This window comes from Lynx rufus, unplaced genomic scaffold (assembly GCF_022079265.1).
Source record: "Lynx rufus isolate CCGP_SWC_20201006 ecotype Redwood Valley unplaced genomic scaffold, mLynRuf1.p SCAF_18, whole genome shotgun sequence".
Lineage (NCBI taxonomy): Eukaryota > Metazoa > Chordata > Mammalia > Carnivora > Felidae > Lynx > Lynx rufus.
Genome location: NW_025814832.1, coordinates 10881382 through 10898410, shown reverse-complemented (window position 1 = coordinate 10898410; position 17029 = coordinate 10881382). Strand labels below are relative to the sequence as shown.

The following is a 17029-nucleotide window of genomic DNA, read 5'->3' as shown; positions in this document are numbered from 1 at the left end:
TTTTCCCAAAGAGAATTTTTTTAACCTTTATCTTTGACTTCTCTGTAATATTTGGCACTGTTGATGAATTCATTTTCTTTGATGTACTTTAGTGCTATATTCCTAGATTACTGAGTAGGTAAATAAACATGTACTTAGGGAACTAACAAGTCAGGGGCAGCAAAATAATAGTAAAGAAGATATAAGCAGAGAGGTCACCAAAGGAAAAAATTAGAACTTTGTTGGACTCTCCTTACATACACTTCATATCTTACAACATTTTTATTTTAAAGATTAAAAAATTTTTTCAAATAAACTCTATTCCCAAAGTGGGGTTCCAACTTACAACCCCAAGATCAAGAATTGCATGCTTGGGGTGCCTGGGTGGTTTAGTCAGTTGAGTGTCTTATTCTCAATTTTAGCACAGGTCACAATCCCAGGGTAATGGGATCAAGCCCCACGTCAGGCTCCATGCTAAGCATGGAGCCTGCTTGGGATTCTCTCTCACTCTCCCTCTGCCCCTCTCCCCTGCTCGTGGGCTCTCTTGCTCTCTCTCTAAAAATTAAAAATAAAAAATAAAAAAATAAAAGAATCACATGCTCTACCAACTGAGCCAGGCAGGCACCCCAATATTTTTATTTAAAATTAAATGAGAAGTACCATGTTTTCAGTTCTTAGGGCCTACAGGGTCTGAATAATGCTCTGCTGACTACCCCCAACCTCCCATCTTTATTGCCACTTCTCTTACATCTACTTCTCCCTTTCTGGATCGTGGGCTCTTCCTCTGTGTCTTACCTGTTGTCATTCAAATTTCTATTCTTTACCCATAGTTTCTCTTTTTTCTATTCAATGAACTCAAGCAATCTCATCCTCTCCTGTGGCTTCAAAATTTCCAGCAATTTGTGCTAACTCCCTAATCTGTGTATCTGACCCAGACTTCTCCTTTAGCTTTTGAATCTGCCTAGTGAAGGTCACCTGTACATCCTACAGACACCTCAAACTCAACATATCCAGAACAAAGCCTGCCCTTTCCCCTTCAGGTCTGCTCTTTGCCTGATGGTCCCTTTCTTGGTAAACAGCACCATCATCCGTCTAGTCAACCATGCTGGACATTTGAAAATTATCTTTAATTCTATTACTTCTCACTTTTCTCCCCTAATCCATTAATTGCTTCTTAAACACTTTAAGTCCATTCCATTTCTTCTTCTTCATCCCCATTCTAATGGAGCTAGTTCGAGCCCTCATCATCCCTTACTTGGACTGCTAAAACCCCTGGCCTTTCATTTTGTTACTTTTCAGTCCACATCACTGCCAGAGAGATTCAGGTCTAAAACCCAGATGAGTGATAACGTTATTTCCCAATTCAAAATGCTTCACTGGCTTTCCATGGCCTCTGAGTAAAGTACAAAGCCCACTACAGTCTGACCTCTGTCTACCCATATAACATCAAGTACAGTGGCCCTCCTTCTTGCTCTCTGTACTCCAGTCATATAGACCAAACTGGCCACCCTATTTCATGCTGTGGCCTTTGAATAATTCCTTCTACTTGGAATTTCCTTCCCACTCTTCTCCAAGACTTAACTCACCACTTCCCAGAGACTTACACCTTAATTCTCCCTATAATTGGTGAGTCCCTCCTTGGAGCCCTTAGTGTACCTAGCACATCTCTGTTACGGCATGTATTATGTTGCAATTATTTTTATGTATATCTGTCTCCCCAACTGGACAATGAGCATCTTTTTGAGAGCAGAGACCATTTTATTAGTCCTGGTGCAGTCCTTGGCCTAGAATAGGGCTAAATAATATTTACAAAGTAGAGAAATGAACACATAAGAATGTTCTAGAAGTTTCAAATAAAAAAATATGTTCTGTAGGTTGACTTGTAGAAGACTAGCAGACTGTCAGAAGGCCTCTCAGGCTGCTTTATAGGCTTAGAAACCCAACTTTTCCACACACAGAGAATGGTCCCAATATTTAGCAGCAGGTTTACCCTAACCAAGCTCATATGTAAATTTATCAATTACAACTAGCAATATGATTGTCATATGTACAAAAATACTATCCTCTGTATAACTGGCATATCCTGAACCTGAAGGTAAGCCTGTATGGGAAGCTGCATTTATTCATGTATAATTGTTTGCACTCTCAATGGAAGAGAAAAAAATCTTATTCTTGAGTGGCAGAAAAAAAAAATCTTACTGTTTTTATATACTGTATATATATATATATATATATATATATACACATATATATGTTTTAATATATAAACAGGTGTCTATCGGGCAGATCTGTAGTATTAGAACTTCATTGGGGGAAGAAGCAATTAGGGAAAAAAGTGTTAAGAAGGCTCTTTCTGGCTGAAAATAATGATAAAAATCTTGAGAAACACTAGTTTAGCCCCTATACTAATTCTTTCTTAAGGAATCAGAACTAGCGGGTTAAGTTCTAAAATTCAAATATTCGTTGGCATTAGGCTGGTATAGTATCTCTACAATATAGCAGCCTGTAACAGGGTGATTATGCATAAAATTCATTGGCCAAGACTCTTTTCCTTGAATGGACACTCAGAAAGTCAGCCTCCATAGGCTTCAACTCTTCCATTACTAACTAACCCCTCCCTCCTTCAGGCGATCCATTCTCCCTTTGGATATGCTATATGTACTCGGTATTTCTCAGGAGCCAGTCCACTTCTTAAAAATCTTTACATATCTTGGTTGGGATCCATCACCTTACCTTCTGAGGTTGTAAAAAGTAGTGCTTACAAGTTGGAGGTAGAAGTTTGAATCTCTACTATGCTGCCTGCTTCCACTCTCTGAGCATCAGTTTCTGCATCAGTAAAATGGGAGTAACAACACCTCTCTTAATGGGCTTTTAAGAACTAAAATGAGAAAATATATACAGAAAGACTTGAGCAGTAGCTATTTTTAGTGCCAAATTGGGAGGAGAACCTTGCTGTTTCATTTTGAAAGTGTGTTTGTGTGTGTGTGTGTGTGTGTGTGTGTGTGTGTGCGCGCGCGCATGATTAAACAGTAGAGTCAGGGAAAACTATTGTCCTTGGCATGATTATAGAGTCTAGAAAATTAATAAAGTGAGGAGACAAACACTAAAAAATGTGTTTTGCTATGTAAAAACAACCAATTAGTCATTTATGGAAACAGCTTAACATTTAAGGCCTAATTATCACACAGCACAATAACAAATACATATATCATTAAATACACATCAGATTAACCTCATTGTAAATTTTACTTGATTATAATAGTAAAGTACTCATTCTGTACTCTAAGGAAGATTCTTATAGTTAATTGCTCATAATGCATAAGTCTGTTCACTATTTACATTAAGTAATGGGACATAGCTCAAGTTTGTTCTGCGTTAGAGGTAAAGCTGGATTATCCATTCTTGATTGCAACTATGTATTGGTTCTGTGACCTGTGAGATAATTTACACCCTCTTTATTGTAAACAGTAAGGTGCTAAAGAAGCAAGCAGCAAATGAAATTCTATTTAATTGTTTGGTGCTCTGGAAACCTATAGGTTTCTAGTAGGTAGATATGATTCAAATAATGAAAAAATTCTAATGTTGAGCACTGGCCAACCTAGCCTAGTTCAACTTCTAAACAAGCCCCACAGTCATCCTATGGAGCACTTCTAGAATTAGAATTACAATTATAATTTGTTTGACTCCCACCATGAACTAGGTATTTTACTTTTAGATTTTTAAGTTTTATTTATTTATTTGGTAAACATATAGCTATTCATTTTATTGTTTGGTAATATTTTCATTTTTAAGTCATTTTGACAGCAGTATGTTTAAAAAACTAAAGCACATATTTCATGAAAAAAATGAATGCATTTTTGTTATTCAGTATTGTTGACATTCCATGTTTAACTTAAAATGTTTGTGAACATTTACCATCCATCCACCAATGGCACCAAAGTGATAACACTGATAATATAGATAGCAGAGAACACAAATCTGCTTAAGAAGCTTCCCCATTTCAGAACTTATTATTTTAGGATGGTGACCAAAGACAATGATTTAACACTTGTATCTACAAAGGTCAATTTGCCTATCACTTTAGTGACATGACTTTTCTTTTAGATTAAATAACTCTTCTTCAGGGGCGCCTGGGTGGCGCAGTCGGTTAAGCGTCCGACTTCAGCCAGGTCACGATCTCGCGGTCCGTGAGTTCGAGCCCCGCGTCGGGCTCTGGGCTGATGGCTCGGAGCCTGGAGCCTGTTTCCGATTCTGTGTCTCCCTCTCTCTCTGACCCTCCCCCGTTCATGCTCTGTCTCTCTCTGTCCCAAATAAATAAATAAACGTTGAAAAAAAAAAAAATTAAAAAAAAAAAAAAATAACTCTTCTTCATGAATACTACTTTTGCTTGTTATGACTTCATATTTTCTTGTGTATGTACATAGAATGAACTGATAGCTATTAATGCATTAGCAAAAAGGCATTTGCTCAGTGATGTCACTTTTATGTCAATATCGTCACTTCCTCGAAATAGGAACCAGTGAATTTTAACACTGATTCCATTTTTTCATCCAATTCATGGAAGAAAAGAAAGCTTTCACAAGTTAATTCTCTCAAAAGTGACATTACTGGAAGACATATCAGTTGATTCAGTAGTTAAAATGAAGTTAAAATGATTTGGTTTGTGCTGATAACATAAATACAGATTTTGGTACTTCAGAGCATCATAGTTAAAAAAATGTTCTTTTTTTTGGCTTCTAAAATCCAGCAGATTTTTATTTTTATTTTAATTATTTTATTTTATTTTTTAAATTTACATCCAAATTAGTTAGTATATAGTGCAACAACAATTTCAGGAGTAGATTCCTTAATGCCCCTTACCCATTTAGCCCATCCCCCCCCCACAATCCCTCCAGTAACCCTCTGTTTGTTCTCCATATTTAAGAGTCTCTTATGTGTTGTCCCCCTCCCTATTTTTATATTATTTTTGTTTCCCTTCCCTTATGTTCATCTGTTTTGTCTCTTAAAGTCCTCATATGAGTGAAGTCATATGATTTTTGTCTTTCTTTAACTAATTTCACTTAGCATAATACCCTCCAGTTCCGTCCACGTAGTTGCAAATGGCAAGATTTCATTCTTTTTGATTGGTGAGTAATACTCCATTGTGTACATATATATATATATACATCTTCTTTATCCATTCATCCATCGATGGATGAATTTGGGCCCACAGACATTTGTGCTCTTTCCATACTTTAGCTATTGTTGACAGTGCTGCTATAAACATTGGGGTGCATGTGCCCCTTCGAAACAGCACACCTGTATCCCCTGGATAAATGCCTAGTAGTGCAACTGCTGGGTCATAAGGTAGTTCTATTTTTAGTTTTTTGAGGAACCTCCATACTGTTTTCCAGAGTGGCTGCACCAGCTTGCATTCCCATTTATTTTTTTATTTTTAAGTAATCTCTACACCCAACATGAGGCTTGAACTCATAACCTTGGGATCAAGAGTTGCACACTCTACCAACTGAGCCAGCCCATGAACTAGGTATTTTATACATATAGCCATATTCTTACAAAACTCTTATGGATTAGGTACTATAATTTTCATTTTATACGTGAGGAAAAAAAGCACATAAAGATAACAGCTTGCTTAAATACTTGAAGGTGGTAAAGGGTAGTAGTTAAATTTGGTAGTTAAAATTTTTCTGATAAACAGAAGTCACTCAGCACCAATATATTCCTAGTTCACCTTTTTGGATTCTACCCGAAGCCTGGTGACTAATGAGACAGATACTTTGCACTTTGTATAGATCAAAAGAAGTCAGTGTGATGAGGAAGAGGCAGAAGAGGTGGGAAGCAAAAGCCCAGATTCATGAACACTTTGCTTAATGGCCATGGCATTATGAAAATCCTGATTATCTGCTAACTCTTCAGTTTTAAGTTACATTTGGACTGTTTATTAGTTACATTTGGCCAGATCTGGTTTTCATTCTGGCTGTGCTACCCACTGACTAAATGACTTTGGGCAAGCATTTTTTGTTTTGTTTTGTTCTGTTTTGTTTTACTTTTCTGAGCCTTATTTTTCCTTATCTGTAAAGTAGGATGCAGTAGGCCCCTGTAGGAAAAATTTTTTTCCTTCTTGTTCATCTCTGAGATCTTTAGGACCCTCTTACTTATGCAGAAGCATCCTGACAGGCCACCATGTGGAGAAAGGGCTACACAGACCTTACATTTCTATAAACAGATTAGCAGAAGTGCTTCAATCTTTCCTCTACAGGCTGGTCATAATTGGGGTGGATCAAGTTATAAATTTTTTTTTTAACGTTTTTATTTATTTATTTTTTTTTTAAATTTTTTTTTTCAACGTTTATTTATTTTTGGGACAGAGAGAGAGAGAGCATGAACGGGGGAGGGGCAGAGAGAGAGGGAGACACAGAATCGGAAACAGGCTCCAGGCTCTGAGCCATCAGCCCAGAGCCTGACGCGGGGCTCGAACTCACGGACCGCGAGATCGTGACCTGGCTGAAGTCGGACGCTTAACCGACTGCGCCACCCAGGCGCCCCTTTATTTATTTTTGAGACAGAGAGAGCCAGAGCATGAACAGGGGAGGGGCAGAGAGAGAGAGGGAGACACAGAATCGGAAGCAGGCTCCAGGCTCTGAGCCATCAGCCCAGAGCCCGACGCGGGGCTCGAACTCACGGACCGCGAGATCATGACCTGAGCTGAAGTCGGATGCTTAACCGACTGAGCCACCCAGGCGCCCCTTATTTTTTTTTTTTTTATAAAATTTTTTTTTAACGTTTTTATTTATTTTTGAGACAGAGACAGACAGAGCATGAACGGGGGAGGGGCAGAGAGAGAGGGAGACACAGAATCGGACGCAGGCTCCAGGCTCTGAGCCATCAGCCCAGAGCCCGGGGGTGGATCAAGTTAAATAAGCAGTCTAGGAACCTTCTGGAAAGAAAATAATTGATCCCTTAACTCCTTTGACTAGGGTGGTCACAAAAAGAGAAAGATAAGGAGGGAGGAGTAAGGATGGGCAGGAAGGAGGAAAGCAATGCTGCTGAATGCAAGAAGCAGCAGCAGAGGCTGAGGAGGCTGGAACCAGTCCTGAGCTGGGCCACAGAGGAGTCTGTGCTTCTGTGAAAGTAACTCAGCATGTGAACTCAAAGAGCTGAGAGCTAAGAACTGTAATCTTTGAGGTTCATGCCTTCTGTGGGGTGAAACCCTCTCTACTAAGTATGTCATGGAAGATTCCTTGCCTTGAAGAGCCCCTGTAACTGGCAAGGACTTTGCCCCAGGACCTAAATCTCTGGCTAACTTACATTTACTGGGTATACCTTAGAGTTTAAAGGGTAGGAAGTTGAAACCCACAAGGCATAGACTTTTAGATTTTCTGTTTTTATCTACTTGTATACCAAACTTCAAAGAACCACCTCAGTTACAGGAAAAATAAGTATTAGATGAGATAAAGTTCATAAAGACTTTCAGCACTCAGAACAAGTGAGTAACTAGAAATGGTAGAGAATCATTTCCATACAGAGGGAAGCTCAGAACCTGCACTTGATTTTAATTACACCAGCTTAACAGTTGAAGAGGAGCTGCTGAGATATTGTGGACTTGGTCAATGGCACCTACATCATAGACAGACCCTGGCAGTAGGATACAATTTTCCCTCTTGGATTTCAAGTTCCAAAGCCAACCTCCTCCATTAAGGATGGAAGGGCTTCAGGGCACTTGGGTGGCTCAGTCAGTTGAGCGTCTGACTTTGGTTCAGGTCATGATCTCACAGTTTGTGAGTTCAAGCCCCGCGTTGGGCTCTGTGCTGACAGCTCAGAGCCTGGAGCCTGCCTCAGATTCTGTGTCTCCCTCTCTCTCTGCCCCTCTCCTGCTCATGCCCTGTCTCTCTCTCAAAAATAAATAAACGTTAAAAAAAATTTAAGAATGGAAGGGTTTCGAAGATGTGATATCGATCTGTCCTAAAGTTCAACCTTCAAAAATATTACTTCAACATACACTGATCTTGGATATTATTAATGTAAATTTCTGTCTTATGAAGTTTTTTTCAGGTTCCTTTACAGACATATTTAGTGAGGGAAGAAAAGGCTGTAACCAGTTGAATACAAGGTGCTCTAGAAACATGTTCAGAAGGCTACCCTATGGGGCACCTGGGTGACTCAGTTGGCTAAGTATCTGACTTTGGCTCAGATCATGATCTCACAGTTTATGAGTTCAAGCCCCGAGTCAGGCTCTAGGCTGACAGCTCAATGCCTGGAGCCTGCCTCAGAATCTGTGTCTCCCTCTCTCTCTCTGCCCCTCTCTCACTCATGGTGTGTCTCTCAAAATAAATAAAAACATTTTAAAAAGTAAAAGAAGAAGGAGGAGGAGGAGGAGGAGGAGAAGGCGGCTATTTAACCCAGAGTTTGGGGGCAGGGAGGGGGGTCAGGAAAGATGTTCCTGAGGAAGCGATGTCTAGGCTGAGGTGGAAGAACCAGGCAAAGGAAGCCTGGAAGTATCAGAGTGCATACGGAGGGAGAAATGGAGGTATTTCTGTTGGGCTGGGAAATGAAGAATAGGATGGGGTGGTGCTGACAAAGAAATAGGAAGATTCTAGACCCTGAAGGTCTTTCTACAAACAGTGGCCATATAACTTATTGTACAAACTGAGATGTTTCTGAGAGTGAAATGGGACAATATTACTAATTATAAGAGGACAAGAACAAATCAGAACTGACCTGAGCAAATTGGGACTTACGGTCACCCCCCTTTTTTTTTAAACTTTTATTTTGTGTGTGTGTGTGTGTGTGTGTGTGTGTGTGAGAGAGAGAGAGAGAGAGAGAGACAGAGAGAGAGAGAGACAGAGAGAGAGAGAGCACACGCGCGCTGGGGAGAGGCAGAGGGAGAGAGAAGAGAATCTTAAGCAGACTCAACACTCAGCGAGGCAGGGCTCGATCCGATGACCCTGGGATCATGACCTGAGCAAAAATCAAGAGTCCCATGCTCAACCAACCGAGCCATCCTAGCATCGCAGGTCACCTTACTTTTAAGTCATGTTCAGGTGCTTGGACCTGCAGTGAAAGCAGGTATCTTCTTCTCTTCTTATATATAAAGGCAGTGAAGTTACAAAGAAGAAAAGACAGTGTCTGTCCTCAAGCTCTGTCTAAAGAAGACACACATGTAAAGAAATAATTTTAATACGGTTATACAACTTTAGTTCTAGCCTCTCCTCTGAGCTCTAAATTTACATATATCATTTCCACTGAGATTGCAAAACACAAATCCAAAACAGAAATTTTAATTTTTCTTCCCACAGCTGGTCTTTCACTTCCCTTCAGCTGGTCTTAAAATTGATGCCACTATCCACTACATTGCTGAAGGCAAAACCCCAGAAAAGCATTGCCTGAATCAGTGTTATCCTTCTCTCACTGTGCATTTTAAATTCTTCCACATCTTTCTTAAGCACAATAACTAAATTGGGACTTGGAATTCTAATGAGACCCTAACATCAATTGAAGCAGAGGATGATTTTCAGGTGTTTGTGTGCTATGTTTTTAACAAATAGATCCCAGGATTATGTGGGGGATTGTTTTTTCCACAATAGTACAACATTGATGACTCATATTCGACAATCATGACGTCCAGATCTGGATATATGCCCAAGCCAGTCTCAAAAACCTTCAGTTTAGGCGAGAAAGACATGAAGAAAAGGCCTGAAGTGCCTGACCCTATCTCATCTTTGTAAAGATGTGAGTGGTTGCAAAGGTGTAAAGACATAGGTGAAACACCAATGTTGATAAACCATCTGTTGAACGATTGCTGTGTAAAAGGAAAATTTATGTTTTAAAGAGTAATTTTAAAGTTTCTACCATCTATTCTCCACACAGCTGCCAGAGTGATCCTTTCAAAACAAATCTGATTACCTCCCACACCACACATCATGGAGTCTTTCATGAGCCATCTCTGCAAAGAAACTGCTCTAAAATAAATAAAATCCAAATCCACACTCCTTGGCAAGGAGTTAAACCCTAAATAAAAGTTTCCTTCAGTCAAAAAAAAAAAAAAAATCCGATTACTCTTTTGCTCTTAACCCTTCCATGATACTCTACCACATCCTTCCAAAATGCAAAGTCCAACCATGTTGGCTTACGAGATGATGCATGATCTGGTTTCTGCCTTTTCCCAACTTATTTCCCTAATTTGCTGTGCTGCAGCCACATCGGTCTCCTTGCTTCTTCTCCAACAAGTCAAGCAAGTCCCTATCTCAGAGCCACTGCAATTTGCTGCTTCTCTTCTAGAATAGTTTCCCTCTGGAAACCCACGTGCTGCCTTCCTTGTTTAATGATTAGGTTTCTGCTTATGTGCTCTTTCAATTAAGAGGCCTTCCTTGTCTACCTCATCTAAAAGGCCATGCCCACATCATTCTTATCCCTTCATTCTGATTTATTTTTCCTCATAAACTTGACACATTACTGGACATTATCTATTATCTAGTAATACGTGTACTGTTTTGTCAATCTCTCCCACTATTATAAGAGGCAGAGACTGTTCACTACTGAATTCTCAGCACCTATAACAGTGTCTGCTCATTAAACATTTGTTGAATAAACGACTGAATAGATTTTCTGATTTACATCAAATGTAAAACTACATTATAATGTATCTACTGGCATGATGCATAGGAAAATGTCTGGAAGACTATAACCAAAATGTTAACTGCTTATTTAACACCAGTAGAAGCTGGTTTTCACATTATTTTCGCTTGTGTGAATTTTCTGATTATTTTTCAGATGAATTTGTAGTATTCATATACTGAAAGATGAATAAAGAGGCTACACCGGCAGAAAATGCAAATGAATTCAAACAGAGGTTGGGCATTTTTATGAAACAGACTTCTAAACAGATGTAACCGCATAGCGGTGAAATTAACCACGGCTTGAATCCCCTTCCCAACACTTCCTAGCCCCGTGATCCCAAGTTATTTATAAGCCAGTCTCCACGTCTTCACCTGGAAAATGGGGATAATAATAGTGCCTACCTCACAAGGTTGAAGATTAAAATGACACCATGGATGTAAGCGCCTTTGTACAATGCCTGGCATGCAATAAACACTCGACAAATGGTAGCTATTATAATAATTAGTAGTAGTAAAAAGATGTTGGGACGTACCTAGCCCTCAAGATTGACATCAGAGTGGACCACCACATCCTCTCATCATTGCGCCTCTATCTGGGCCCCTAAAGTCCAAAGAGGGGATGGTTCTTTCCAAAGAAGAGAATTTCGACGTTCCAGAAGCATCTGAATAAAACGTACCCTGTTTACCCTTACACCATTCAGTCAGTCTGGTTAATCCACGAGCAGCACTGCAAAACCCGACTGGCCCCAGTTTCCTTCGCTGCAACAGGGGCGGGGGGTGGGAATGTTAGAAACACAAAAGCAGGACGGTACCGGCCCGCTCCACCTCACCGCACTCTGGCGCGGATCGAACGGCGCCACGCACCGGTAAGCCTCTGGCGACCCGCAACGCGCCACACGCAAAAGTGACTGCTGCCCGGACTCAAGTCAGGCAAGCTACTCAGTCAGCCCTACCCCTCTCCGGGCCTCTGCCAGAGGACCGCGGCGGGCGCGCGGCGAAGCCTGGGCGCGGGCCGAGGGGGTGGAGGGGGCGGCGGGGGCGGCGGCGGCGGCGACGGCGACGGCGACAGCGACGGCGGGGCCCCGAAGGCAGGGGAAGGGCGGCGGCGGCGGCAGCGGCGCGCTCGCGCCTGTGCCGCTCGGGAACGAGCACGCACGCCCGGGGGCGCGCGCGGCAGGCGGCACCGCGGCGCGAAAGAAAGGGACGCGACGAGGTGAGGCACGAGGCGCTGTGGGGTGGGTGGCAACGGGGCGCTAGCTCTCTGGCGGCCGAGGGGGTGACGGGGGCCGCGAGTTGCGGCGGGGGAGGGGTCGGGCGTTGAGCCCTGGCGGCTTGGGGGACAAGGCGGGTGGTTGGTGAGGGGAGGTGTGGGGCTACGCCGCGCTTGGGGGAGGGCGGCGCGGGCCCGGCCTGACCCCTCGGCCCCGCCTGGCGGCGAGTCTGGCGCGCCCCGCCCCCTGGGCGGCCCTGGGCGGCAGTGAGCGGCTTAGAGCTTCGGGATTCCTGTCTGTACAGTGGCGCGCCTAATTACGCCAGCAACAGCAGCTCTGGGCCATGCACCTGACCGACGTTACTTTTCCAGTCTGCAAGTAGGCCTCGCACACTAGGTAGGAGCTGAGGCCGACTGAGGCTCAGGTAAAATGACTTGCCCAAGATCACACAGTTCAATAAGGAACGAAGCGAGGAACTCATCCTTGTTTGCAAAATTCCAAAGATTGCACCAATCCAAAGATTGCACACAGAACGCCGTTCTTCACAGTGCCTGCCTTCCTTCTCCCAGTGACTTTGAATTTGGCAGATGTTAATCTGGAGCCACCACCCATCCTTTCATGGATGTTAGTGTCAGAAATATCTCTTGTGAGAAGAAAGGAGGGGAAAAAAGAAAATTACGCTTATTGCGATATTGCGATTGTGATGTGGAATGTTTATACATCCTTTATTTGATCATTTCTGTTAACCTCTGTTGAAATGTCCCTTTTGTTCACAATCTTTAAGACATCGTGCAGGTAGTAGTCTCAGAGCTTCCTTCTTTAAAAAAGCAGCATGCCTGAGAAGGTTGGGAGGATTCAAAGATAATCCACATAGAGTGGTACAACGGTACCTGGCACATAAGAAAAGTTCAGTAAATGTTGGCCATTATTTTATTACTGAGTACATAGTACCTCTTGCTAAAGCCATTTTTCTTCAGAGACTAACTCCCTGGGACTAGAGCAGGCAGAGAACCATCCTATCCCAGCCCATTTCAGAAAAGACAAGTTGTTGCTCGCCAATGCTATCTGAATGTCATTATGACTTAATGATTAATTATACCTTAAGCTCAGAATACCAGGTTAAAGAAGTCACTCCAAGAGAACTACAGATGAACATTTAGTTAAAACTAACATTTGTCCATTACATTTTCTTTATTGAGTTCTTTCTCTGTGTTTGCACTTCAAAGCATGCAGATGTGTATTGGATAGTAGTCCCTGCTTTCATTTAGTCAAGAAATGGAAAAAATATGCATCCAGAAGTAATCCTCACAAAGTAGAATGAAAAATGTCAGAAAGGAGATAGCTAAGGAGCTATGTGACTATAGAAGAAAGGTGGATATTTTCTTGGCTTAGTGTGAAATATGATTTCATTTCTACCTTCAAGAAAATACTTTGTACATTGTACAAACATTAAGTACTTGTTCAAAGAGTAACTAAGTGAACAAATGTATGTTGTAATAGACAGGGTTCCTTGGTTTCTACTAAAAGAAACTCATTCATATTAAACTATTATTCGAAAGGTAGAGAAATGAGAAGAAAAACTAAACAGTTGGGCCACCCTTGGGGATGGGGATCTCAACAGCCAGAGCTCATGGACCAAATTCTTTGATTAGTGAATGACTGGGCTCCAACTGCCTTCTTCCTTACATGTCTTACTGAAGATTCAGATTTCCATAAGATAGCTGGTTGCTTTAGCTGTGGGGATGAAATATAGAGTATTGTGATTGGGAAACTGACTCATCCACATTTCATATCGTTCTAGTGGGGTTACCAAAGGAAAGAGTGTTAAGGAGAGAAGTAATACTGGGTAGAGAAAAACAGTAGTTGTGTATTAGAGATATATAACCTTTATAAAGGGCTTACTGTGGATAATGTACCAGGTACCATGGTACATTATTTATATGGATTTTGGTATTTAATCCTCATGATAACTCTAGGAAGTAGATACTGTTTATCATACCCACTTTACAGACGAGGAAATAGGCTTATAGAGGTAAAATAATTTGCTTATCATTACAAAACTAGGATGTGGCAGAATTGAGTACATTGCATCATCTTCTCTGTATCTTATTTCTTTGAATTATTTCCTGATTGGTGTGCCACTTTGTATGTTCATAGGAGGGCATCAAGCTTTGGTGTATGTTTTGGCCAGTTCTGACTTCTTTTTGAAGGAGCACTGCATTGAGGAAGATCAAAACAAGATTGTTTGCAAATTAGAGAATGGACCGTTTGGGTTCCTTCAGCAGTAAGTATAGTGGGAACAAGTCCCAGGCGAATATTAACAGCAAATTGAAGTAGAATTGATCAAAGAAGAAAAATAAGCACTGTGAAGTTAAACAAAGCCCTGAGAATCTGATCCTAAAGGAATAACGGTATCAAATCAGAATAAAATTAACAATATTTAGGGGCACCTGGGAGGTTCAGTTGGTTAATGTCTGACTGTTTGTTTTGGCTCAGGTCATGATCTCACAGTTTGTGGAATCAAGCCCTGAATCAGGTTCTGTGCTGATAGAGTGGAGCCTACTTGGGATTCTCTCTCCCTCTCTCTGTCCCTCTCTCATTCGCTCTATCAAAATAAATAAATAAACTTAAAAAAGTTAACAATACTTATTGATTGTCCACGAAACAAATAACATAAACATATCACTCTAGGTCTCATAAGAAAACTGTGCTCAGGCATAGTATGATTAACCTGCAATTAGACTTAAGAAAGCAGTTGGATTACTGTTTAGAACAAGAACATATTTCAGATGCCTTGATAAGAAACAATGTCAGTGCGGGGCGCCTGGGTGACTCAGTCAGTTGAGCAACCTACTTTGGCTCAGGTCATGATCTCATAGCTCATAAGTTCGAGCCCCGCGTTGGGCTCTGTGACAGCTCAGAGCCTGGAGCCTGCTTCAGATTCTGTCTCCTCTCTCTGCCCCTCACCTGCTTGCTGTCTCTCTCTCTCTCTCTCTCTCTCAAAAATAAATAAAAACATTAAAAAGAAAAAAAAAAAAAGAACGTCAGTGGTAGGATAAAAGACATGCTCCTCTCCCCCTTCTCTTTTAAAAAGGTGGAACTTGTGTTCTAAGAGTGAACCACTATAGTAATAATGCAGAGAATTATGGTATATGTGTAAAATAAATTCAGGCAGCTACAGCTATGGAGAAGAAAATATACTGTCTTTTCTTTGTTTCTGATAAGAGATTTGGCAGAAATCGGAATTCTATTGTTAGGTATTAGTAGTGTCCCAATAAGAAGAAATAAAAAGGCACTTCTGGGTGTTGTTTCCTCTTCAGCAGTTTCTTTTTCTTTTTCTTTTTCTTTTTTTTAACGTTTATTCATTTTTGAGAGATGGAGTGTGAGTGGGGGAGAGGCGGGGAGAGGCAGGGAGAGAGGGAGACACAGAATCTGAAGCAGGCTCCAGGCTCCGAGCTGTCAGCACAGAGCCTGATGGAGGGCTCGATCCCACGGACCATGAGATCATGACCTTGAGTCAGAGGCCCAACTGACTGAGCCACCCAGGCTCCCCTCTTTTTTTTTTTTAATGTTTATTTAGTTTTGAGAGAGAGGGGGAATCCCAAACAGGCTCCACACTGTCAGCGCAGAACCTGATGGGGGAGCTCAATCCCACGACCTGTGAGATCATGACCTGAGCCAAAATCAAGTGATGCTCAACCAACCGAGCTACCCAGGAGCCCCTCAGCAATTTATTTTATTTTACTTTACTTTACTTTACTTTACTTTATTTTATTTTATTTTATTTTATTTTATTTTATTTTATTTATTTTATTTTATTTTATTTTATTTTATTTTATTTTATTTTATTTTATTTTATTTTATTTTATTTTATTTTTAAATATATGAAATTTATTGTCAAATTGGTTTCCATACAACACCCAGTGCTCATCCCAAACATGCCCTCTTCAATACCCATCACCCACCCTCCCCTCCCTCCCACCCCCCATCAGCCCTCAGTGTGTTCTCATTTTTTAAGAGTCTCTTATGCTTTGGCTCTCTCCCACTCTAACCTCTCTTTTTTTTTTTCTTCCCCTCCCCCATGGGTTCCTGTTAAGTTTCTCAGGATCCACATAAGAGTGAAAACATATGGTATCTGTCTTTCTCTGTATGGCTTATTTCACTTAGCATCACACTCTCCAGTTCCATCCACGTTGCTACAAAGGGCTATATTTCATTCTTTCTCATTGCCACGTAGTATTCCATTGTGTATATAAACCACAATTTCTTTATCCATTCATCAGTTGATGGACATTTAGGCTCTTCCGTAATTTGGCTAATGTTGAAAGTGCTACTATAAACATTGGGGTACAAGTGCCCCTATGCATCAGTACTCCTGTATCCCTTGGGTAAATTCCTAGCAGTGCTACTGCTGGGTCATAGGGTAGGTCATTTTTTAATTTTTTGAGGAACCTCCACACTGTTTTCCAGAGTGGCTGCACCAGTTTGCATTCCCACCAACAGTGCAAGAGGGTTCCTTTTTCTCCACATCCTCTCCAGCATCTATAGTCTCCTGATTTGTTCATTTTGGCCACTCTGACTGGCATGAGGTGATATCTGAGTGTGGTTTTGATTTGTATTTCCCTGATGAGGAGCGACGTTGAGCATCTTTTCATGTGCCTGTTGGCCATCCGGATGTCTTCTTTAGAGAAGCGTCTATTCATTTTTCTGCCCATTTCTTCACTGGATTGTTTGTCTTTCAGGTGTGGAATTTGGTGAGCTCTTTATAGATTTTGGATACTAGCCCTTTGTCTGATATGTCATTAGCAACTATCTTTTCCCATTCCGTTGGTTGCCTTTTAGTTTTGTTGATTGTTTCCTTTGCTGTGCAGAAGGTTTTTATCTTCATGAGGTCCCAATAGTTCATTTTTGCTTTTAATTCCCTTGCCTTTGGGGATGTGTCAAATAAGAAATTGCTATGGCTGAGGTCAGAGAGGTCTTTTCCTGTTTTCTCCTCTAGGGTTTTGATGGTTTCCTGTCTCACATTCAGGTCCTTTATCCATTTTGAGCTTATTTTTGTGAATGGTGTGAGAAAGTGGTCTAGTTTCAGCCTTCTGCATGTTGCTGTCCAGTTCTCCCAGCACCATTTGTTAAAGAGACTGTCTTTTTTCCATTGGATATTCTTTCCTGCTTTGTCAAAGATTAGTTGGCCATACTTTTGTGGGACTAGTTCTGGGGTTTCTA

The 17029-nt window shown here is 41.2% G+C and overlaps 2 protein-coding genes across 3 annotated transcripts in view; one reads left to right on the top strand and one right to left on the bottom strand.

The window, feature by feature from the left end:
- The window catches only part of ACACA (acetyl-CoA carboxylase alpha), a 282243-nt gene extending 270672 nt beyond the window's left edge, over nucleotides 1-11571 (bottom strand). Inside the window, exon 1 of the mRNA XM_047080882.1 lies at nucleotides 11129-11571. Within this exon, the coding sequence (XP_046936838.1) occupies nucleotides 11129-11166 (38 nt within the window). The 5' untranslated portion in view covers nucleotides 11167-11571. The remainder of the gene's footprint in view (nucleotides 1-11128) is intronic.
- A 208-nt stretch (nucleotides 11572-11779) lies between these two features.
- Nucleotides 11780-17029, top strand: part of TADA2A (transcriptional adaptor 2A) — a 53092-nt gene continuing 47842 nt past the window's right edge. For both annotated transcript variants that reach the window (XM_047080881.1, XM_047080880.1), the window contains exons 1-2: nucleotides 11780-11808; nucleotides 13964-14090. In XM_047080881.1, the coding sequence (XP_046936837.1) occupies nucleotides 14066-14090 (25 nt within the window). In that variant the 5' untranslated portion in view covers nucleotides 11780-11808; nucleotides 13964-14065. The remainder of the gene's footprint in view (nucleotides 11809-13963; nucleotides 14091-17029) is intronic.